At 39.1% G+C, this 24,238-nt stretch overlaps 2 protein-coding genes across 4 annotated transcripts in view; one reads left to right on the top strand and one right to left on the bottom strand.

Annotated features, from left to right (window-relative positions):
• Positions 1-1,067: 1,067 nt before the first annotated feature.
• On the top strand, positions 1,068-4,203 carry uba52 (ubiquitin A-52 residue ribosomal protein fusion product 1). The gene is made up of 5 exons (XM_047374262.1): positions 1,068-1,112; positions 1,489-1,600; positions 3,412-3,498; positions 3,750-3,852; positions 4,050-4,203. The coding sequence occupies exons 2-5, from the start codon at positions 1,498-1,500 to the stop codon at positions 4,141-4,143; spliced, it is 387 nt and encodes a 128-aa protein (XP_047230218.1). The 5' UTR covers positions 1,068-1,112; positions 1,489-1,497; the 3' UTR covers positions 4,144-4,203.
• A 780-nt stretch (positions 4,204-4,983) lies between these two features.
• Positions 4,984-24,238, bottom strand: part of homer3b (homer scaffold protein 3b) — a 68,846-nt gene continuing 49,591 nt past the window's right edge. For all 3 annotated transcript variants that reach the window (XM_047374260.1, XM_047374259.1, XM_047374261.1), the window contains 3 exons: positions 13,614-13,724; positions 12,399-12,479; positions 4,984-10,900 (listed from right to left, as the gene is read on the bottom strand). In XM_047374260.1, coding sequence (XP_047230216.1) covers positions 10,718-10,900; positions 12,399-12,479; positions 13,614-13,724 — 375 coding nt within the window. In that variant the 3' untranslated portion in view covers positions 4,984-10,717. The remainder of the gene's footprint in view (positions 10,901-12,398; positions 12,480-13,613; positions 13,725-24,238) is intronic.

Below are 24,238 nucleotides of genomic sequence, written 5' to 3' on the forward strand. Positions count from 1 at the left end.
TAAGGGAAACAAAATTATGATTTAACATGATGTAAAGCACCTATGCTCAAACTATAATGGCCTCAAGGTTCCTACACACAGTTTAAACAAAATCTAATTAAAAATAAAAATACAAGAAAACAAAGATAAAAACACAGAAAGCTATTTAAAGATTATCAAGAAAATATTTCAAAAGAATCTTTCAATTTTTTTAAATCGGTTTCAGTATTTATTTTAGTCTTCACTGTAAATACAAAAAAAATAAAACCTTTAAAGGCCAGTTTTAGTCAGTAAGTTCTATCTACAACATTTTTTTTTTGTTGTTTAGGAGGGTAGGAAAGGGGTTTGAATTTTTAAATTAATTGCTCCAACAGCATCCTTTGAACACAAAAAGGCCATAGAAATACTATGTATCCATGCGTTTTTTCCATTAATTTAAAGGCATCTTTAACTTCTTAAACACCAGTCTTAGCAATAAACGAACACACACTCTTGATTTATTCCCCAGCCCATGTATGGAAATTAGTGGGTCCTTTTGTTGGAAAAAAAGAAAACATTTTATGTGCAACAGTTTTCCAGAATTGTATTTGAAATTTATTTGATGATTCAAAACATACTGAAGGGTCACAGATTGTTCTTTTAAGCTAAAAGCGATACCAAAGACTTGAAAATAATAATAAAAAAAAAACATATAAAAAATTGAAATTCCCCAAAAACTGTTTAGCCATTTATTTCCACACGCCTAAAGATATGTGAAATAAAAGTAATGATATAAAAGACATTTAAAATGTACAAGGACCCAGGAGAGTTTAAAGGGTAAAATTTCATAAACCATTTTGCTGAAACCTGCTGCAGAATCACCACTTAAAATCAGTTTCTCCATGGCAACAGCAGAGGTCAGTCAAATGACGTTTCAGTTTAGTTATTGTTCAGTCCAAAGTTAATATTAACAAAACTCGTAAAAATTTAAAAACAACATGTGTACAGTGAAAGGTTTATCACATATTGAATTTTTTGTAGAAAAAAAGTTACTTTATTCATTTTGTCTCCAAGGTAACCAAGAAAAGGGAAGTGACGTAGATCAGTGACAACTTCTTCCGCTCCCTTTTCGTTGAGGCTCAGCTAGCGGCCGGGTGGGTACACGTTTTGTCCGGTTTTCACTTTAGTATATTTAACAACGTTGAACAGTTAAATACAGAAAACAATGCATTGTGTAGTCTATGAAGACAGAACGACAGACGTTGTATTTTTTATTATCAGTGTGTTGGGTACAGATTTAGCTTTATCGTGTTTAAAGTCGTCGCTAACGACAGGCATGTGGCGCGGCCCGTCAACGAGTTCACTGAGCTAACGGCTAATGCCACGGGTCCTATTATTTTGTACAGGTCATTTAGATCTTAACCTTTATTTAAGTTGTTTTTACGAATAATATGAATGGTGAAATGGCCTTGGAACGTTAGCAACAGAGCTAGCTGCATGTCAAATCTCACTTAAATGTGTTCCTTCCAGCCTGCAAACATGCAGATCTTCGTGAAAACGTTGACGGGGAAGACCATCACTCTTGAGGTTGAGCCCAGCGACACCATCGAAAATGTCAAGGCAAAGATCCAAGACAAGGAAGGTGAGTCCAAACATCTCGACTGCCCTTAGCTGTGTTAAAAAGTATGCAGATTATTTTCTACTCCAACATTGTCGTAGGTATGTTAGCAACATCTCTTAATAATCTCAAGACAAAGCGATTTTATCTGACGGAGCATTACAACAACTTTTAAATTGTCCTGGTTTAAAGTTTAGATGAAATCAGCTTTAGATTTTTAAGAGCTCAGGGTAAAATCGCTCAGTTAATGCGAAAAGTTGACTTGCTGCCAGAAAAATTGCGATACTTATTTTATACTTATTCATATGAACCTTTTTTTTTTTTTTTACAGTTTATTATAAATTGACAAGTCCTTTTATTTAACCAAAATGTAAAATTAATTGCTGTTTTGTCATTGTCAATCTTATTTGTGTCCCAGGCAAGGCAATGGCAAATAAATGATCTGAGTTTGTTTGCTTTATAGCCACCTTTTAAATCATAGATCTATTATAAACATGCATCCATGAACCCATGTTTTGGATCTCTTGCTCCTTTAACATTATACTGTGCCGCTCCAGCTGCTGCTGCATTTGGGCAGATTATGAGGTTGCAGTTGTTCGGCAATCATATATTTTTCCTCACAGTTCACAGTGGTTGCAGATTTTTAACTACCTTCTGAGGGGTTCAGGAGGGTTATATTGGTGGGTCAACTTAAACTTCTCATTCTGCGTTAAGACCTTTCAGTTGATTGTGAGATGTAAAGAACACATTTGGCTTCCTACCTGGTCTAAAAATGTGTGGAATTTGCTTTTATCATCTTCCAGGTCTGGCTAAGTATAGTTAAAAAGAACTGAGTATAGAAATATATGTTGGATTTTTCTGGGGTTTTTTTTTCTTTTCTTTTATATTCTGCAGACTTAAAGGCTAATAGTTCTTAACAAATGCAGAAGTTTTAACATTGATTTATATTGATTTGAGTTGCTTTATCCCTCATTTGCTGAATCACACCTTGGCTTTACCATTTTGCTCATCAGTGTTTTAGTTTTTGGGCCTACTAAATAAATGCACACTCATTTAAACAAAATAAATTGGGCCATTTTCCTACCGGTTTAGTCTCTAAAACACATGTAATTCAGGTAGGAACTGGGCATTTGGTTCCTAAACAGGGTCTAAACTGCCAAACAGCACAAAGGCTGCTACATTTAAGATTCTTTGCAAAAAAAAACATACCAGTGTCAAAATGTACTAACTGCCTTTTAAATCATCTTCATTTGGCCCAGATGCCACAAAATAACAGTAATTACATTATACCACGTTTCAAAATCCCTTCAAATTTTAGCAATTTGTTTCATTACTCTGGACCCTATCAATGTTTTAGGTTAAAGTGTAGGGAAAAAATCTACAAATTCAAGTATGTAAAACAACTTTATGAGACTGTGTGGAACACCTGAAAAGCCTAGAAAACGGGAACGGATGTATGATTTGAAAGGTTTATGTTATCGTAAGGAATTCTCAAAACTACGACCAGTAATAACAAAGAAAAAGCACTGGAGGGACAGCACTGCTGGCAAGGTAATTACTAATCAAGAGATTGGCACAAAAATGGCAGCTGCCGACTTGCTGATTGTAGAATATGCATAAAAATAGTTGGTATCTAAATTATTTTCTACCTCCGTGTCATAATGAATCTGCAGTCCTCAGCCTGGTTTTAGCAGATGTTAAATTAGCGATTAGCATTTCTATACATCTTAAATTATTTACAAATGTTTGAATTAGGCCATTCAGTAATTTCATGTTGTAAATCACTCATCAATATAGTTTAGTTGAGGTTGGTTAACAAGTGTTTGTATTTGCAGGAATTCCCCCAGATCAGCAGCGTCTGATCTTTGCTGGTAAACAGCTGGAGGATGGACGCACACTGTCAGATTACAACATCCAGAAAGGTAAGGCCTGGATATCACTAGATGCACCGAAGGACTAAAACAATTTATTTATTACCTTGTAACTATGTTAATCTAGAGAGTTTACTCAACATTGGAAAGCATGGATCCTTTTGTAGATTTGTGATATTCCTCCTGTAAATGTGATTGTTTTAAAAATTGATTTTCTAAGTTATTTTGAAAAATAGTGTTCAACCTTTTTTATGTGGACATATGAATATGTGATTGTTGACATTGTTTTATTTTCGCACCAGAATCAACCCTCCATCTGGTTCTCCGTCTGCGTGGTGGCATCATTGAGCCCTCACTCAGACAGCTGGCCCAGAAGTACAACTGCGACAAGATGATCTGCCGCAAGTAAGTTCAGTCTTATTTAAAATGGTGGCTGCATGTGTATTACTGCTCTTGGTGAAGTCTTCAACTTTAGACTAAACTGACTTTCTTTGGAATTACATTTTGAATGTGATTTTAATGAAATGAGATCTTTCTAAATCCTAAATAATTTAGAAACATAAATATTGACCAAGAAGAACTTTGTCCATTTTTCTCCCCAGATGCTATGCTCGTCTGCACCCTCGTGCTGTCAACTGTCGCAAGAAGAAGTGCGGACACACCAACAATCTTCGTCCCAAGAAGAAGCTGAAGTAAACACTTTGGTTGGATTGGCGCTGTATGCCATTTTGTGTTAAAATAAATATAAGAAAATGATGCTGCCAGTCTGGTGTGTTATTCAGTTATCGTGGACTTTACTTGCTATACATCGGTGATATAATTACCTGGAATACGGCACAGTCGGTTCAATAAACTATTCCTGTTTACCAAATGTTCTCAAATGAAGATTAAAGATGGGTGAGGAGTTTGAATTCAGTGATTTCTTGGAGCTTGAGCTGCACATTTTTCATCCCTTCATATGGAACATCTGTCTGAGATTAATGAAACGCTATAGGGAATGGCAACCAGATTTATTCATTTATTTACACCTGAACTGCAAAGTTTACCTTAATGGTTGAACAAACAACTGCATATGCTGAAAATATTAAAATCCTTCAAAAGTTCAGTTTTACCCCATTTAAGTTATTTTTGTGAGACTCAGCTTTGGGATTTAAAAAAAACTGCTGCTGGGTTATTGTAGGATAATGTTTTAATGTTTAAAACAGCTCAATACAAATATAATAAAATCATCTCATTGTCAACTCCCATGAAGAACCTTTTAACAATAGTTCATGTCAGATGTTGGCTCACTTGTTGGGCAATACTTCAGTGAATCTAGCCTCTATTCAACTTACAGTTCTGAGGTATCTGGAGTCATACTTAAAGTGGTACACCTTTGGTGCTGTTTAGCATCTTAGCGCATGCTTTTGTAGTCCTTATGCTAATGCACGAAGGAGGAAATCCTTTTGTCATTACTGCTGATGATTCTATGGGAAAAGCAACATCTCCTGCATTCTAATGGCATCCCACATTTCCATTAGTATATACCAACACACAAAGGGTACAAACATTTATTTTTTTGCTTTTCACAAACACATTTGAAAAATGAACAACTCTAATAAAACGTGTGCCTCAACTGCAGATTTGGGGAATAAAACAACAAACTGACAAATATTCCAAGTGCAGTGTTATAAATAGGCAGAAATGTTTAAAGACTGAACTGCTTGCTAAAAAATATAAAATCTAAATGAATGATTCACTTTCTTTTAACATACTTTGTCATGATCCACACCTTAAAAATGTCCATGTGTCAGCTTTAGCCTAAAGAGAAATCCAGTCTAATAGCAGTAGAGGGCATCCTGTCTGCTTGTGTCTCAGTGTAATGTGTTACACAAGGTTAATGTGCAGAAGTCAAACAAAGGAATAAGGCTGTTGTGACACAAGTGTCTGACATTAACCCTACAGCCCCCACCCCCCACACACACACCTTTTACATGACAGAAAAGGTGGCAATTCATCATAATCTATTAATGTAATGAAGATAAAAATGAAAGGCTTTGCAAAGGCCTGATAATCTACAGATGACTTCTACTATTTTAGAGACTTGCTGAATCTGTGACAGTTGCAAGCAGCAGCTGATTATCTTTCCTTAGATTGCTAACCAGACATGAAGAAATGTTTGTAGTGTTAACATTATTCATAACATAAAAATTTCTAGAACAGCTGAGATTTTATACAACCTATGTAATTATGTCTCAAATGACTAAATCAAAACTTATTTGTCATATAGACAAATGTCAAGTTGCAGCGCCATTCGAACCCCTTAAAATGTTCACATTTTGTCATTAAACAACCAGTAACATCAACATATTTTATTTTGTAGAATAACACATTTGTGCATAACTATGGAGGGTGGGAAAAATAATATAGAACAATTTTTTTTTCTAATCTGAACCCCCCATTCTAACACATGATTATGCTTTGATCCGAACCATTCCATTATAGATCTTCCTGTATGTTTTGAACCTCCACCCAAGTCTCAAGTCTTCTGCAGAAATTACTGGTATTTTGAAGCATCCCTACAAGTTGATGCAGCCACCCTATGTTTCACCCTGGGGATAGTTCATGGTGATGTGCAGCAATCATTCACAACCACACTTAACATATTTCATGTAGGTCAAAAAGTTTTGATTTTGGTCTCATCTGACCATGATTGCTATATGCACTACATGGTTTGTGGCAAACCATAAATTAAATTTGTTAAGGATTTCTTTAAGCAATTTATTCATGAAGACCATATTTTTTGAGTCTGTCTCTGCAGCCCCCATAGTTTTATGACGGGTCTCTTGTCTAGTTCTCTGATTGATGTCCTTGCCTTGCCTGTCAGTTTAGATAAAAGGCCACGTCTTTATAGGTTTGCAGTTTTACTGTGCTATGTTCAGATGTCTGATTGAACAGTGCCTAGTGAGATGTTCAAAGGTTAGGATATTGTTTTAGGACCTAACCCCCGATTTAAACTTTCTTCCCAACCTGTCTGCTGTGTTCCTTGGTTTTCATAATGCTGTTTGTTTACTAATGTTCTCTAAGTCCTTCACAGAACGGCGGGATTTATTCTGAGATTAAGTCAAACAGGTGGAAGGACTCTGGTAATTAGTAGTGGTGACTAATTAGGTGACATCTAAAGGCATTCGGTGGCACTGGATTTTATCTCAGGCTTTCTTTGTAAAAGGGACTGAATTGAGATTTTTATATCTTGAAAACTTTGAAATATGTATAATTTTCCTTCCACTTCACAATATTGCACTACTTTGTGTTAGTATATTATATAAAATCTCAATAACATACACTGAAGTTCTGCTGTGAGAAAAAATGAAAACGTTTTTGAGGTGTAAATACTTTTTCAAGGCATCGTGTGCAATAATTGGTGCTACTACATCATTGTGCAGTTTGGTACATTAACTGGTTTCACATCTTGATACGATATGGCCATTCTGGCTGTCACTGCTTCATCAGCTGCGAAAAACAGCACCCCATTTGTACCTAAACAACTGTGATGGAGAAATCAATAACTCATCAGTTGCAAAGAAGCAAAAATCGATGGATTTTGGGCATCCGAAGTTCACATCTTACACTGACGGGCAAGTCAGCTACGTACCAGTTTACTACATTTTCTGCAGTTGTGCTGTTTTAACCTCGAGCAGTCTGAGGCTGCATGCATTCAGCTTCACATTAGTTGGCAGGTAAAGGGTGTCTGCAGAGCTCATGCAGTGCTACTGTAGTGATCTCAGTCCTGCATGTCTGCTGAGCTCATCCTCACAATTATTACTCTTATTGTTATTAATAGTGTCGAGCAACACAAAGTACATAAAGTCAAGCTTGTGTTTTTTTTCTTTTAGTGAATACTGACAAATGTAAACAACTAAACTTGGCACAAATATGAGGAAGTGCAATATGATTAATTTAACATCGAGGTGAGACAAAACTTTTCGGACTCATGCTGACTTCTCTCAAGCAGCTGTAGCTTCAATTTGAATTCAGCAATTTTTTATTTTTTTTTCATTTTTGGCTGCTAACCGCTGCAGGTTTCCCATCCTGGCTGTGCGAACAACGCATCGATGAACATGAATAATAGAATAAGTGGTGAGAAAGAGCAGTTCTTATAAAATATAAACAGTTTTGTGCTGGCGATCCTCAGAAGAGACGGAGCTGGAGTGAGTTGTTGCATCTCTGCGTTTGCTGATGTGGTGGCTGGTTTGATCCTAATGCCTGCGAATGGTAGTGAGCTGGAGCTGCTTCAAGTCAGGGTCTTTAAATTCATTTGTCCAAACCCCTGACCAACTCCTACTGGGTGCATCTCCACAGAGTCGTGTTAATGCAGGCGGTTCACTTGTATACATTAGTAATTAGAATTATTCCTGTCAATCACTAACCGTAACAAGAGAATTTAAACTTAAAGGCTGTGTTTCTACAACCATATGAGGAATTTAGGGTTTTATTTTAATATTATGAAGAATTCAGTCTAAACTACACTATAAGAAACAAAAAGCATTTCACTCTCTTTCTTGTTTCTTTAAACCACACATCAAGAATTTCAATGAAGCACTTGTCTGATGTAACTTTCTGCCTTACAGCTCAGTTATCTTCCCGTCTGTCCGGACATGCCCGTGGGGTTGCTCACAGAGCCTTTCTATCACTGGCCTTTTTTAAACACACAGTCAGGCTGTTGTTTGATTATTATACAGTACCCTATTATACAGCAGGGGTTCTACTACGAGCTCCCTTCGGCTGATAGAGCTCCTGATCCTCTATTCCCCTCTGTAGAATTGCCACGTCAATGTAGTGGAGGGGTATGAGACCCCCTGTGATCCTGGGGGCTATGCTATACTGGTGTAGTATCCCATAGTAAACAGGCCTTAAGGATAAGGTGGGACTAAAAGCAATTCAAAGACCTCAATGCATGCTGCCAGCAAGCACCTGGTGGTGGAGCCCCGACTCCTGCCCCTTCTGCTGGACACAGCCTGTAAAAACAACAAGCAGCTGCTGTACCTCCTCGTTTGGACCACCTCCTACAAGGACGTGAGTTGACTTTGGGTGCAATGTTAGGGTGGCAGGCAAGGGCGGGGGCCTGGGCAAGCTGATTATGGGAGTCACAGTTTGACTTTTGGAATTTTTTCACTGCTATAACATGAGATAAAAATAGCTCTTACAGAAAGTAAAAAAACAAATTACAACCTATCTAGGCCTTACATATGTACTATGTTGGACTTCATTCACTCATTATTTGTCTAAAGTATTAGTTTTGGACTTTTAATCATACAATTCAACCACTGTTTTTTCACTATGCACTGATAAATAATGACACATTGTTTAAGCTCATCTCAAATCAACACCTAGATGGTTAAACTTGGACACAATCAAGTGTTCCAACAGGATAATTATCCCAAACAAACATCAACAATGGTTTTTGAATGAATAAAGCAGGCTTCTGGAATGGCATTCCTAAAGGCCCAATCTCAGTCCAGTTGAAAATTAATGGATTAGCAATGGCTATTAATAGACTAACAAGAAGCTTCTAGAATGGCCTTGTGAAAGCTATGATCTATAGCCCTATTTCCATGGGTTCTACTTTAGTTGGCTCCACTCCACTCTACCCATTTTGTTTTTCCATTACTGGCTTTTCCAGCCCAGAACTGGCTTTCTTGGTAAGTGCTGGACAGCAGGTCTCATTGGGGGAGAGCAGGACTGAAATGTGACGTGAACAGACTGCTGTTCAATGATTGGTTATTAGCGTGGTCCGCTGTATGTCAGCGGCGTGAGAAAGTATTCGCTGAGGTAGCAGAGAGAATGACAAGCCCGGATTTTACCGCAGACTGCAGTGTCGGGAAACCTAAAAAACTCAAGAGAGACTACAAAAATATTAAGTACCACAAAGGCGGGTCAAACTGTGGTTCAACATCACTGTTGGAGGACATGGTGTGCTATTTTGAGTGTTTATTTCACTTTAAATGTTTGTACTTGAAACTTATCTTATGTTTGGTAGGCTCATTAGCTGTAAGCCGAAAATCATCATAATTAACAGGAATAAGGTCTTAAAAACACCAGTCTGCGTTTAATTAATCTGTATGATGGGTTTCACTTAATGAAGTAATTTATTGAAATAAATGAACTTTTCAATAATATTCTAATTTATTTAATATGACTGTATGTACAGTATGTATTTAAGCCTATGTGTGTAAATTAGACCCTGTTTTGAATAGTGAAAACCCACAATATATTCAAATATGTCTTTTTTGAAAACAATCAATATTATATTATCATTCCATTGTGGTAAAATAAATGGTCAAAATACATAATTAAAAGCCCCAAATAAATATGGCATGAAACCCTTGCTGACTGCATGTGAGCCTCTGACTAGAGCTGTATCTCTATAGAGTAGAAGTGGGAAAGAACATTACGCAACTAGACTCTGCTTATGTTTGAGGCACATCAGGAAGCAACTTACATATGAAAAAGGACAAGTATCGTATAAGATGCAGATACAAGTAATTTAAAACGCAGTGCACACAGATGTAGAGCAGGAATGATTTAGCAAACAAAAAGAGGGAAATCAACCAAAAATTCTCCTCTTGATGGGTTTAGGAGAATTTGTGTTTCATCACAAAAAAGTATAATGTTGGAGTATTGACACTGCTGCAAGAATACATATATCCCAGACTCCCAACGCTTGTTCTCTACCAGAATGAGCTAGAAACTGCAGACAGAGCAAGAGTAAAGTAGGAGCAACAGCAGTGTTTGTTCACAAAGTACTGTGCATTCCTTACAAGTTTGATTGTTGGCTCTAGTAAGGAGCAAGGTAAGGTTTGTTTTAATTTCCAGCTGTTATAAACACATAAAAGTAGACTAATTATAAACACATAAAAGTAGAGTAAGACTAAGAGCAAGTATAAATATATGTCTGCTTTTTTGTAAATGAGGTCCCAGGTGAGATTTTACCAAGTATATTTAATAGCTACAGCATCAAAAAGGTATGAAGTGTGGCGTTCCTTTCCATAGGAGATAGATCTACCTCATTCAGAGTTGTTAGAAAATAGCAGATAATATAAATGACAGTGTCATTGAGAAATTTAATGACAATCTTCACTAATCCTCACAGAAAAAAGGTAAACCTCAGAGTGATTTGAGCCTTTTCTCTTCAATCTCTGTTCTCGTGCTGCACCAATTCAATACTAATCAAGGTCCCACAGCGGACACAAGCACAGACCATGGAGATGCATCCCAGCACCAGCTGTGGCTACTTAACCAGTTTTGCTAGGCTTTCTCTGAGGCCTTTCAGGTCACCAATTTTGACATCCAGAACCCCGATGATTCGTTGGACTTCAACCCCAGCCTGCTCCTGCTCCTTGCGATTTGTAGCGAACGTTTTTTCAGTGCTCTGAACACGGCTCTCCAGCTCAGTGTTTCGTCTCTCCAGATCCTGCAGACACATTATTTATACAAAGAGAAACAGATTTTTCAATATTAATCAATATTAAGATCTGATCACTGAACATTAGAGATGCACCAATAAATCGCCTGGTTAGTGGAATCAAACGATTTTCAGCTTAATTGGACCTGGCCAGTGATTGGCAAATTGGAAAATAAAAAAATCCAATCTTTTCGCAATCAGTCATTAAACTTAGCGCTGCTAGGCTGTGATGACCACAACACTCTTCAGTGTGGAACCTGTTACTGAGTAATAGTAAGCAGTTTTTAGTATCAGTGAAGTGTTTAAAGTTAAGACAGAGGAACCACAGAGATGTGTGAAGCTATTAAAAGGAAAATATTTTCTACACAATGTTTACAGTTCATTTGGGAAGCGAGGGAGAGCAAGACTTCTAGCAGATAACAGGAAGGCTGTACACTTTGTTTTACCCCTTTGAGCCTCCAACCTCATAAACCATGCGGGATTTGGAAATGTTTTGTTAATGCTAGCCACTCTGATCACAGTAAACGCTAATATAAGATGCTAAAGACAATTAAAAATGTCAATCCTTTTGTCTTCTCTAACCGTGTTTGTAAAAGACTGTTTTACAGTGACTGCTCTCATACACTAGCAATGTTATGTCACCTCGGCTCCTAATTTAAATGATCGGTGATTTTCACAGCAGGAAGACTGGAAAAAACATTTTATGTGCTGTTCTTATATTTTCTTATAGTACTAAAAGATTTATCAGAATCAGCTAAAATCATTATGGGAGCCCAAAGTTTCACGAAAACAGTATAACTGTTTTTATGGTGAGTAATTTTACTAAAACAGTTCATACTTCTGTGCTTTAGGGGGTGAGTTTGTATAAATGTGGCCCAGAATAAATTGTGAAATGAACACATGGACTACAAAGGTCGAAAGTGATCAACCATAATTCATACTTGACACCACAGCTAAGAATGATAAACAACTAAATAGAAACTATGCAATATGCCTCAGATGCAATCTTCCACGTTAATAAGGAAATCCAGCATAATTTGTTGTCCTTGAAGCCCTCAGTTCACCTCCTCTGATTTAAGTGGACATCAACAATCTATGTTACCCTTTTGAATATTCAGCATCTCCCTGTGAGTCAACGTCTGGTTTGAGGATGACAAAGACACATTCAGAGCATCGAGATGGAGCACAAACACTGTAGCAATGGAGCACAAAACAGATTACAAACTTCGCTTTGGTCATTGAAGGGCTGAAAATTACTTGATTGCATGAATGAAATGACCAATCTTGTTACTGAGTTTCCCACTCGAGAATAAAAGCTAATTAAAATTAAATGATTACTAAATTCACTTGTAAATTACATTTAGCTACAAATAGAATATTAAGTTACTAAAACTGCCACTAGAAAATGCACAAAAGACTTTATTTGATAATTCAGCATGAGTGGATAATGAGAAACCGTCAAGCTAATTGGTTTGTTGAATTTAGATTAAATCAACAATCAACTTACCTCAAGTCTCTGCATGACCTCTTCTTTCTCCTTTTCCAGTTTGCCCACATCTGCTTTCCTGCACTGCAGATTCTGAATCTCCTGAAAATACAGAAATAACATTAAAACAATTCCACAGGCATCTGTTATAGGGGCATAAACCATTCATCTAAAATGGTAAATGGACTCAATATATATAGTCGTTTTCTAGTCAATAACCATTCAAAATGTTTTAAACTAGAGCCACATTCACCCAGTCACACTCACAGGCATCTTGGGGCTAAGTGCCTTGCCCAGTGGCACATGTGGCAGAAAGACCTTGTGATTTTGGGTGTTCATGGACAGACCAATGTCTGGGTATAAATGGATCTTGGTCGTTCATTCCCTAAAATGTCCCTTTAATGTGTAGTTAATTTATGTAGTATGCCTGTTTTTCTTAATTATTCATTACTTGACTGAGTTGATTGTTCGCTCTGCTTGATTTTTTTAATAATCTTTAGTCAAAGTGTTGATTTAGTGTCAATTCAAAAAAATGTAATCCCAAGAAATATACTTAGTTTATTAATTGATTTTTTTCATTGTCGAGACTGATTTGGAGATTATTGGACTAATTCATTTGGTTTATGGACATAAACAATTTAAAGTAGCTCAGTCACGGTTCAGCTGATTTCACTGAATATTTCACTTTAAAAGTTATTGTGTTTATTCAATAAATCTGGTTTTATTTAAATTTGAGTTAAACAAATTCACCAGGTATAAAACTTAATCCTGCGAAGAGCAACTTTTAAGATCTTTTCAGGACAACACCCATTTGTTTTTTTTAGAACATCACCTTAAGGGATCAAGATCTCTGATGATGTAAGAACTAGAAAACTCATTTATTCCCTTTTACTTTATGTCCAATTTAATTTATGAACAATTTAGTGAACAGATGATTTTCTTATTGAACCAGATAGCTTTTATTTTTCAACATTAAGGATGATTTAGAGAGAAATTACTCAAACTGACACTTGCTCTTTTCTATCCCTAAACATCCACAAATGACTGATTTATGAATGTTTCAAGAGATGTTTCTACTGCAGAGCGACGAAGGGTTGCACATCTAGTTCACTGCTGGCAGGGTATTATGTATGCCGTTGTATTTATGGGCTAGCTTTCTCCTCTTAGATTCCCTTTAATAAGATGGCAAATAGATTTGGACAGCGTGCAATGCAGGGGGAGGACTTGGTTTCTTGCCTGCTCTTTGGCTCTCAGCAAATCTTCCAGCTCCTCCAACGACCGACTCAGCTCCTCTTTACCCAGCTGACCAGCAGCAGGACGCCCTAGCTGGGCCTCCAGCTCAGCCACCTGGAACACAAACACACAACAAATACATACGTTTAAATATTAACTACCAGAGAACACAGAAGGAGGCTAATGTCAGAATTGTGGGGGGATTTTAGAACCCTTTTTTAAAATTTATTTCACCTTTATTTAGAAACGTAAATCCTTTTGAGAAACAAGGTCTTATTTTCAGGAGATACTTTCATTTAAACAGACTATAATCAGTAGAATTCACACATCAAATGAAACAACGTGAAATAAAAGCAAAAGACAACAGTAATAATCTATTAGTAATAGGAACACTAAACCTGCACAACTTCAGGTCCAGTGCAGCTTGTTCCAAGTAAAAACATTGTAAGAAAGTGCATTTCTGATTGTGTCAATGAACCACTGAATATAATAGGTGAGCAGAGGCTGTTTAGGTGACTTATAGGCAGTTTGATAAAGAGGTAGTAAGCAATCTTTCCATCCATCCATCCATCCATCCAGATTCTATACCCGCATCTTCCGTACAGGGTCATGGGGGAGCTGGTGCCTATCTCCAGCGGAGTACGGGGTACACCCTGGAAAGGTTGCCAGTCCATCACAGGGCAACAGAAGAGGCACACAATGCAAACAATCATGCACAAACTCATTCATACCTAATGGCAATTAAGAGGCACCACTTAACCTAACAGTTGTGGTTTTGGACTGTGGAAGGAAGCCAGAGAGAACCCATACAAGAAGAACATGCAAACTCCATGCAAAATGTCCCCAGGCCGGGAGTCAAACCTAAGACCTTCTCATTGCAAGGCAACAGTGCTACCAACTGGGCCACCATGCAGCAAATGGAGAACATACCAGTGCAAATGTTTTTACATGTGTTCAATGAGGGCCAGTTAATCAAAGAGTATAAAGTGCATTGTTAGACAAAAAGTTTATATTCTCTGATGAACCTTAGTGCTGCATGACAAACATCGTCCAACAACTGTAAAGAGCCAACAAAAGCTTTCATAATGTTGCCATTATCAGCATGAGGTAAAATGGTCACTTTTTTTTCACAAGAAGCTACAATGGAAGAAGGTGTTAGAATGGTACAGTCAAAGTCCACACCTACATATAGTGAGAATCTGTGGTAAGACTTAAAAACCAGTCTCAATCCAATCTGAAAGAACTTGAGCTGGTGTTCAAAGAAGAATGTAAATTACAGTGTCTAGATGTGCAAAAGTGTTTAAGACATACCATCAAAACACAGCATCCTTTTAGTTAGTTTTCAGAAACTTCTCAGTCCAGGTTTGGTACACATCTCCTGCATAGCCCTGCTGATCCACTAACATGAGTATAAAAGATGCTGCTTTTTCGGTAACCATTAAGAACAGCCATAAATGACCTTTTAATGGAGGGAATGAAGCAGAAGTGAATTGCATAAAATCTGCATTAAAATGTATTTATACTACTGCAGTCATACAGACACACATTACTGTGTCCATAAAAAAGGAACCAACAGAGGTTTATCCATCCACTCTCACACACAAAAAGTAATTTATTGATGTGGTTTTCACATCTGATAAACACCTTTTATTCAGGACTGAGTATCGTTTTGTTGAATCCATCAGACATCACTCCTTAGTGCATCTGCAAAAGAATCAAGGACATCATTTCTTCATGCATGCTCTCTCCCCCTCTCATTTTGTCCCACTTCACTTTCCTCTCAAATATACAGATAAACACAACCACACACACACACACACACACACACACACACACACAGACCAAGAGAAACTATTCTGTGGAAAAAGAGCTTTGCTGCCAGTGGGCTCAGAAGTGAAGCCTCGAAGACCTCTCTAATAGAGGGATGTGACCTGGCAAAATATTTTTACGGAAACTGTTTTCCCCAATCTGACCCATTTCCCTGAGTTTAACATATTAATGGAAAATTTCAGAGAATCTGAGTGTCAGCTCGACAACACAAGGACAAACTTTGCCATCATTCAAGGCTCTGCAATAAGAGCACCAACACTGACTGCGCTGAGTGTTCGGATCCCTCTTGGTTTTGGTTATCTCAGATCTGAGGGGTGTGTGATATGTTTTGTTCAAAGTGGCAGTAATCAGCTTAAGATGTTCAGCTAATTGGATCCCAAGTGTTTACAGAGTTTGAATCCAATCTAAATCAGATAAAGCTCGGAATGCATAACATTACTTTGTTTGCTTGACACGGGCTCCACAGAGGTTTAACAAAATGAAATAAATGTTGAAAATAAAGACAACCCCTTGGATTAGAAATAAGGGATAGCACCGATGCAGACAGTACATCTGCACATGGAAAAACATATGTCTGAAATCTGCTGGTGATAAGTAAGATGTTTACATTGAACTTAAAGCATAGAGATGTAAGAAGTGATTCAAAAGGAAACTTTGTTTTTTGTGACTTGTTTTGTGACTTGTTTCTTTGCAGTTCATTCATGCTGTGAGAAGGCGAGAGAAAGCAAGGCTTTCAGGAGATACCAGGAAGATTGAAAGTACTATAGCAAACTTGCTCGGTTTTATCATTTCAAAGAATCTAATCATTTCTGCCACTGCTCATGCCAGTTTTGGAAATGTTGGCAGTTTTTTGGAAATCTTACGCCTCAAGTAAGGATCAACATTCTGTAGAATAAAAACATGCTGTCTTCTGTTTTAGTGTGAACCTGGGGTATTTTTACTCAAGGTTATCAAACTATGACAATCTCATCCCTAAGTCAAACACAAAGATATTCTTTGTTCCACAGCTGATTAGTTTGGATCAGGTTGCCAAATGTCTAAGTTAAATGGTTTAACTTTAAGGGCTGGACTTTAGTGTGAACTATCACAAGGCATCTACTGAAAACATCTACTGAACTCCCAAATCCATTCTTTGGCAGATAAATTATCAGATGTCACAAGTAACATAATTTCAAATATAAGGGAGCATTTCTGGGCTGCACGGTGGCACAGTTGGTAACACTGTTGCCTTGCAGCAAGAAGGTCCTGGGTTTCTGCATGGAGATTGCATGTTCTCCCCGTGCATGCCTGCTTTCTCACCGGGTACTACGGCTTACTCCCACAGTTCAAAAACATGACTGTTAGGTTAACTGGTCTCTCTAAATTGCCCTTAGGTCTGAATGAGTGTGTGCGTGGTTGTTTGTCCTGTATGTCTCTGTGTTGCCCTGCGATGGACTGGCGACCTGTCCAGGGTGTACCCTGCCTCTCGCCCATAGAGGGACGTCAACAAACTCTTCAGGAGACAGAACCCCCGGAAAGCTGCTGGACCGGATTCTGTCTCACAAGCCAGCCTGAAGCACTGCGCTGATCAGCTGTCTCCAGTCTTCACAGACATTTTTAACACATCACTGGAGACATGTCATGTGCCAGCCTGCTTCAGGTCCTCCACCATCGTCCCTGTTCCCAAGAAGCCAAGGACCACAGGGCTTAATGACTTCAGACCCGTCGCCCTGACCTCTGTGGTGATGATGTCCTTTGAGCGCCTTGTGCTCTCACACCTAAAAGACATCACCGACCCCCTCCTTGACCCCCTGCAGTTTGCCTACAGAGCCAACAGGTCTGTAGATGATGCAGTCAACCTAGCCCTTCACTTCATCCTCCGGCACCTGGACTCCACAGGAACCTATGCCAGGATCCTGTTTGTGGATTTCAGCTCTGCCTTCAACACCATCGTCCCAGCTCTGCTCCAGGAGAAGCTCTCCCAGCTGAGTGTGCCCGACTCCACCTGCAGGTGGATCACTGACTTCCTGTCTGACAGGAAGCAGCGCGTGAGGCTGGGGAAGCACGTCTGACTCCCTGACCATCAGCACCGGTTCCCCCCAAGGCTGTGTTCTCTCTCCTCTGCTCTTCTCCCTGTACAACAACAGCTGCACCTCCAGTCACCAGTCTGTCAAGCTTCTGAAGTTTGCGGACGACACCACTCTGATCGGACTCATCTCTGATGGTGACAAGTCTGCGTACAGATGGGAGGTGGACCATCTGTTGGACTGGTGCAGCCAGAACAACCTTGAGCTCAACGCTCTAAAGACAGTGGAGATGGTTGTGGACTTCAGGCAGAACCCAGCCCCACCTGCCCCCATCACCCTCTGTGACTCCACAATTGACACTGTGGAATCTTTCCGCTTCCTGGGAACCATCATCTCCCAGGATCTCAAGTGGGAGCCAAACATCAGCTCCCTCATTAAGAAAGCCCAGCAGAGGATGTTCTTCCTGCGGCAGCTGAAAAAATTCAACCTGCCAAAGACTATGATGGTGCACTTCTACACAGCCATCATTGAGTCCATCCTCACCTCCTCCATCACCATCTGGTACGCCGCTGCTACAGCCAAGGATAAGGGCAGGCTGCAGCGTGTCATTCGGTCTGCCGAGAAGGTGATTGGCTGCAGTCTACAGTCGCTCCAGGAACTGTACACCTCCAGGACCCTGAAGCGGGCAGGGAAGATTCTGGCTGATCCCTCCCACCCCGGTCACAGACTCTTTGAGACTCTCCCCTCTGGCAGGAGGCTGCGGTCCATCCGGACCAAAACCTCACGCCACAAGAACAGTTTTTTCCCATCTGCCACCAGCCTGGTTAACAAAGCCCGGAAACCACCTTGACACTCTCCCTTTCCCCCACACCCCCCCCCCCCCCCCCCCCCCCCCTTTTTTGCTGACAGGACACCTGTAACCTGTAACTCTATGCGTTACATTAACGCTCAGCATGGACTCCTGCTTTACTTGCATTGCCATACTTGCACACTGATCACCTGCACTGTTGTACTGCTCTCGCATCTTATACTGCTCTATATTTACTCTCACTCACTTAAAACTGTGCACTTATATTTATATTATATTGTAGATATGTTTATACTGTTTAATTTGTACGGTATTGCACCGACTACGCCAAAACAAATTCCTTGTATGTCCAAAAACGTACTTGGCAATAAAGCTTTTCTGATTCTGATTCTGATTGCTGGAGATGGCACCAGCTCCCCTGTGACCCACTATGGAATAAGAGGTATAGAAGAAGAAGAAGATGGAGCATTTCCATGATTATTCTACTAATCTAACAAGAGAACATGATGTATTTTTATTTTAAGTTTACAAGTTAAGCTACTGATCTGAGATTGCTTCATGGGCAGGAAGTGGTTCAACAAAAAAGAACAGGAATTCAATGCTCATCCTCATTCATTTGTCAATGTTAGTTGTAGCTGAACTCATTACAACCTGGTTTAGAACCAGTTTCCCACTTTTTATTTCTCCCTGAGCTGAGTGTCTGAAAAAGTTAATGTGTATGAAGGTGAGCCATCCTTCCTTTTCTAAGTGCTAACATTTCCTTTTTTTCTCCTTTAATGTTGTCCCCCACATCTCCACCGACAGTTTCAAAGCAGCAGTTTAGAGATTCCAGACCACACCGCTCTGCTCTGCGCCACATCCACACCGCGCTTCAGAAAACCTTGGCAGGTTGAAAGAGGGGATTGTCCAAAGTCCCAGAGGCTTCAGCCTGTTTGCATTATCAGCTCTGTGTATGTGCGTGTGTGTGTGTGTGTGTGTGTGTGTGCGTGAGTATGTGCGTGTGTACGTGTGTATGTGTGTGTGTGTGTGTGTGTTCTTGTACTTGTTGCTGAGTGAGAACCATTTTTCATATTTTTATCGCAAAGTGAGGACATTTTGACAAAGTGCGGACATTTTCCTGGTCCTCACTTTTTCAAATTCTGTTCTTGGGACAGGGGTTAGGTTTAGGACTAGGGTATGAATTGAGTTATTGTTAGGGTTAGGTATTAACTGGTTAGGGTTAGGGTTAGGGTCAGGGTTAGGCACTAAAAATCAAGGAAAATGAATGGAAGTCAATGGAAGTAACCGAAAAGTCCTCATAAAGATAGTAAAACACGGATGTGTGTGTGTGTGTGTGTGTGTGTGTGTGTGTGTGTGAGAGCTACAGCTATTGTCCCCAGAATGCACAAGCTCGATCTCTGAGCGCCACACAAACATTCACAGGCAGAGAAAACTCTCAGGAAAACTCGAAAATCTTTCACAATTAATGTTCCTTGGAACAGTTCAATCTTACAACCTAAATAGAAAATCGAGCAGATGTAATTGATACTTCTGGGGCAAAGGAAGCAATAAAGTTCACCAAAAACTTCTCAAGTCATGCAAGCCCAACTCATATAAGTGATTTAAAGGGAGAAAACACTAAAGCAGCGCAATATAGTCATCATTGCAATAGTGTGTGCAAAAAAAGTGTGCAAAAAAAAAGCAGCATAGATGCAGGATTTAGTAGTGTAATTTTTTATGTGCTTCCAGTAATTTATTTGGTCATTGTCTTTTATCCACAATACTGATATCAAGATTGGTGACCACAATCGTGAAGCTCAGGGGAAGTGGTAGGAATATTGTGATGAAAAAAAACGAATAAAGTAGGAGGGATAATGTGTTTATTATAAACCATATTGCCTCATAAGATGACACAACTTTTATTATAATGGAACGAACAATAAGCCGCTTCTGGAAATTTTGGAAAGGGTGTTATAGACTAAAAACAATACATTGTTTGACATTAATAAGTTATGTTTTCACTTATTATTAATATTTGGAAATCACCAAGTAAAGTTAAAAGAAAAAATAACATATAAGCAATATGGAAATTTATTTTGTTTTTGTACATTGTTAATTGTAAGTTAAATTTAAAATGGCAAATAAATTCAATCAAGAACTTCCATCCATCCATTTATTTTCCAACCCGCTATTTCTGTACAGGGTTGCGAGGTAGCTGGTGTCTATCTCCAGCAGTGTACGGGCGAGAGGCGTGGTACACCCTGGACAGGTCGCCAGTAAATCCCAGAGCAACGCTGAAACACTGGACAAACAACTATCCACACACACTAACAATCATGTTTTTGGACTGTGAGAGAAAGCTGGAGTACCCGGACATAACCCACGCATGCATAGAGAAAACATGCAAACTATGCAGAAAGACCCCTGACCAGAGTTGAACCCAGGACCTTTTTGCTGCAAGGCAACTGCGCTACCATGCACCCTGCAATCATGAACAATTTATCTAAAGCTTTCACAATACCCAATAAAGCAATGGATTCTTTGTGCCAAAAATCATTTGCTATTTTTTGTAATTTACCTTTTGTTCCATATATCACATACTAGGTTGAGGTTTGGGGAAACAGATAAAACCAAATCTAATGTAAAACATCTAGTGTAAAAAAAAAAGGTTATACAAATAATAATGCAAAAGCCTTGTACAGAGAGCAAGGAAAAACTACTTCAATTGTTGTTTTAATAAGTTCTATGTTGTCTCTTTAAGATAAATACAAATCAGTAAATATAGGCCACAGCTTTACAAAAACTGGAGGTCAGAAATTGGCCACAAAATTCTGATCGGTGCATCTCTAGTCTAAAAATATCTTTAATATCCAGGCTTCCTTGTAGTTTTGGTTAGTTAAATCGATGTTCTGAAGGTCTTTGGACATTTACTGTTTTCAATTGGGTAAATTACACTGAGCCGACCATTAACTCCTCTGTATACCAATGCATTCTAGCTTTAAATTTGAGGCCATCTGTCCGACAGCTACAGCTTGGTCAGCTGGACAATGATCACAAACAGAGCAGCAAATCTAACCCAAATCCCTGAAACTGAAAACAATCAAAAGATGCAACGGCCCAGTCAAAGTCCAGACCTCAACCTAATTGAAATGATGGGGTTGGATCCTAAAGAGAGCTGTGAACAACACATCCCTGCTATCCTCGATATTGGAAAGAAGAATGGGTCAACATTTCTGCACAACAATGTGGGAGACTAAAAGTGAAACAGAAAACGTTATTGGTGCTAAATCTACTTCAACAAGTAAATGATTTACTGGGTGATCTTTCCAATATTTGCATGTTCTGATACTAAAAACGCTACAATTATAAGAGGCTCTATTTTCTTTCTATTATTACTGTATGCATTTTTTTTGTTGATCATAGCTCATTGTCTGTCTAACTTTGAAATTAGGAAGAAATCAAGTTTTCTGAAGCAGAAAAATATCTGAAAAGAATAAACACAGCCAGGTGAGTAAAAAACTGTAAGGTAACTCATATTAAAATGCAGTACACAGACTTTTGTGGTGTCAACTCTCATTAAACCCGAACAGAGATTGCAGAAAAGCCAGAAACCCAGAAAATAGACCCAGAGCCTTTCTCCGGTGGCTGAACACCAACGTGGCAGGAGCTGAGAGTGTGATGAGAGAGAAAAAGCCAGCCAACCTTGCTCTCCCCCCCGCTATTTGCTATTCCAGTGATTTATCTTCATCTTCTAACTGGGACAGAAGGGGGAGGAGGAAGTGGACAGAAGGGGGTGTCCTGTCCCGAAAGAAAAAAATAAATAAAAACGTTTCCCGCCCCATCTCGATACCCTACTGCCAAACCCTGGAGGTCTGTTCTACTTCCAGCCACCTGGTTGACTTTGCAGCAGCTCAGTGTGTGTGTTCGGCCCTGTGATGTGTGTCTTTGAGGGGTAACCTTCACCTGGACACGTACAAATGGAAAAAGAAAAGCGATGGAATAATGCCTCAAGCTAAAAATAAAGAGCCACTTTCTGTCAGCCGTGATAACGTTTCACTCTAGACTGTTGAACTGTGCCACTAAAGGCGCTTTGTTAAGCTTGACCAGGGGCATAATTTTCTCTCTCTAAATTAAAGATGAAATGTCTGCATTCTGGCCCTGCTATTATCACGGGAGCCTGTCAACAGAAATATGCAAGGAAGAAGGGAGCTGGATGAAAAATGAATCTGCAGTTTGAAGCAGTCTTTGGGGAGATTTTACTCTGATAAATGCATACTATATGTAAGAGGGGAAAAAAAAAAAAACATCTGCATCACATCTAGTTACTGTCTGAGTGGTCATAAAGGATGCATAATGACAAGCAGATCCTGTAGATTTGTCTAGATTTTAGCAGTACCTTCTGTTATTTGTCTCCTTGCCTTATTATTGCCTCCTGTTTTTAAATATTAAGAAGAAAGTTTCCTTGACAAACAGGAAATACCATAACCAAACTATTGTGGGGGCGATGCTCTCTGAAACAGGGAGAGACAAAACAACGATGTTTTCAAATGGTCATGTTTTTCAGTGACTTAAGAGAAAATAAATTTCTCTGGGAGTGTATTAACATAAAACAGAATCAAATGTTGCAGCTCTGATAGAAACACACCTCATTGCTGGCATGAAACAGGACGTCCAGTCAAGTTTAAGCAAAGCAGTGAGTTAATTGTCCTCTTGTTGTTTTGCAAGTTTATAAAACTCCTATTGAATAGTAAACCTGTCTTAAAAAATGAAAAGTATCACCATGCTTCAATTTTTTTGTCAGTCTGTTAGAGAAATCCAGAATGCTGGATTTCAGTTGGAGCCACATGCAGAGTAGAGCCTCATGGTAAGTTGAACATGGATTTAATGATGATATTAACTTACAAGAGTCAGTATGATGGAACATAGGCAGGTAACATGAACTTGGGAAGAAAAATCACAAGCAAACAAACAGGTAGCAAGCAGGAGAAACCAGTGGAGAACAGTGAAAACCAGAGAGTATAGCTGGTGCAAGAGGAAACGTAGGCAACAGAAGGAGGGTGGCTAATTAACACAGGAGACCAGGGATCCAGGAAAACATCTAAGTGCACAGAATAGGTAAGCAATGAAACTAACTATACAACATAAACAGGGAAGAAACAGATCTAACACAAGAGTAAACAAGTGTAAAATGATTAATCTAAACAAACTCAACTAGCAGCAACTAAAGAACATGGGGAAACAGACTAGAAACTCAAACTCAAAACATATCACAGACACATCATGACCAAGTCATTCAAACACATTATTAAATCCACAGCCAAATAATAGGACATAAATCTTAACACTTTTAATTGCATTTTGATCACTCTTATGCTTAAAATGGTTTAGAAAGTAAAAAAACAGACCTCACTGCAATGTTCAGAATCCCCCAGATGAGGTGGTGTAATGGTTTGATTATAACAATCAGTCATTTTCTACTGCTTATTCCATAGTGGGTCGCGGGGGAAATGGTGCCTATCTCCAGCAGTCTATGGACAAGTTGCCAGTCCATCACAGAGCAACACACAAACAACCACAAAACACCTAAGGGCAATTTAGAGGGACCAATTAACCTAACAGGCATGTCTTTGGACTGTGGGAGGAAGCCGAGTACCCAGTGAGAACCCATGCATGCACGGGGAGAACATGCAAACTCCATGCAGAAAGACCCCCGACCAGGAGTCAAACCCAGGACCTTCTTGCTGCAAGGCAACAGTGCTACCAACTGCGCCACCGTGCGGCCCTTACAAGAAGAATATGCTTGATGGAGCCTCAGAGTTCCCAGATTACTTTGAGCGTGCAAAAAAGGTCTGTAGTGTAATCATGGTGGTCCATTATTGTGGTGATAGCTCATCTGGCTGCTTGGTAATACATGGATGAGCAGCTTGTCCATGATGTGTGGCCCACACCCACTAGCTTGGCTGGATCATCAAAGAGTAAGAAGGAGGACTGATAAAGCTAGAAAC

The sequence above is a fragment of the Girardinichthys multiradiatus genome, chromosome 9 (assembly GCF_021462225.1).
Source record: "Girardinichthys multiradiatus isolate DD_20200921_A chromosome 9, DD_fGirMul_XY1, whole genome shotgun sequence".
Taxonomy (NCBI): domain Eukaryota; kingdom Metazoa; phylum Chordata; class Actinopteri; order Cyprinodontiformes; family Goodeidae; genus Girardinichthys; species Girardinichthys multiradiatus.

Excerpts from the sequence above, each read along its gene's own strand:
- uba52 (XM_047374262.1), top strand. The coding sequence starts at position 1,498 with ATGCAGATCTTCGTGAAAACGTTGACGGGGAAGACCATCACTCTTGAG. Across the intron at positions 3,499-3,749 it reads AGATTACAACATCCAGAAAG|AATCAACCCTCCATCTGGTT; the intron begins GTAAGGCCTGGA and ends TTTTCGCACCAG. Across the intron at positions 3,853-4,049 it reads GACAAGATGATCTGCCGCAA|ATGCTATGCTCGTCTGCACC; the intron begins GTAAGTTCAGTC and ends TTTTCTCCCCAG.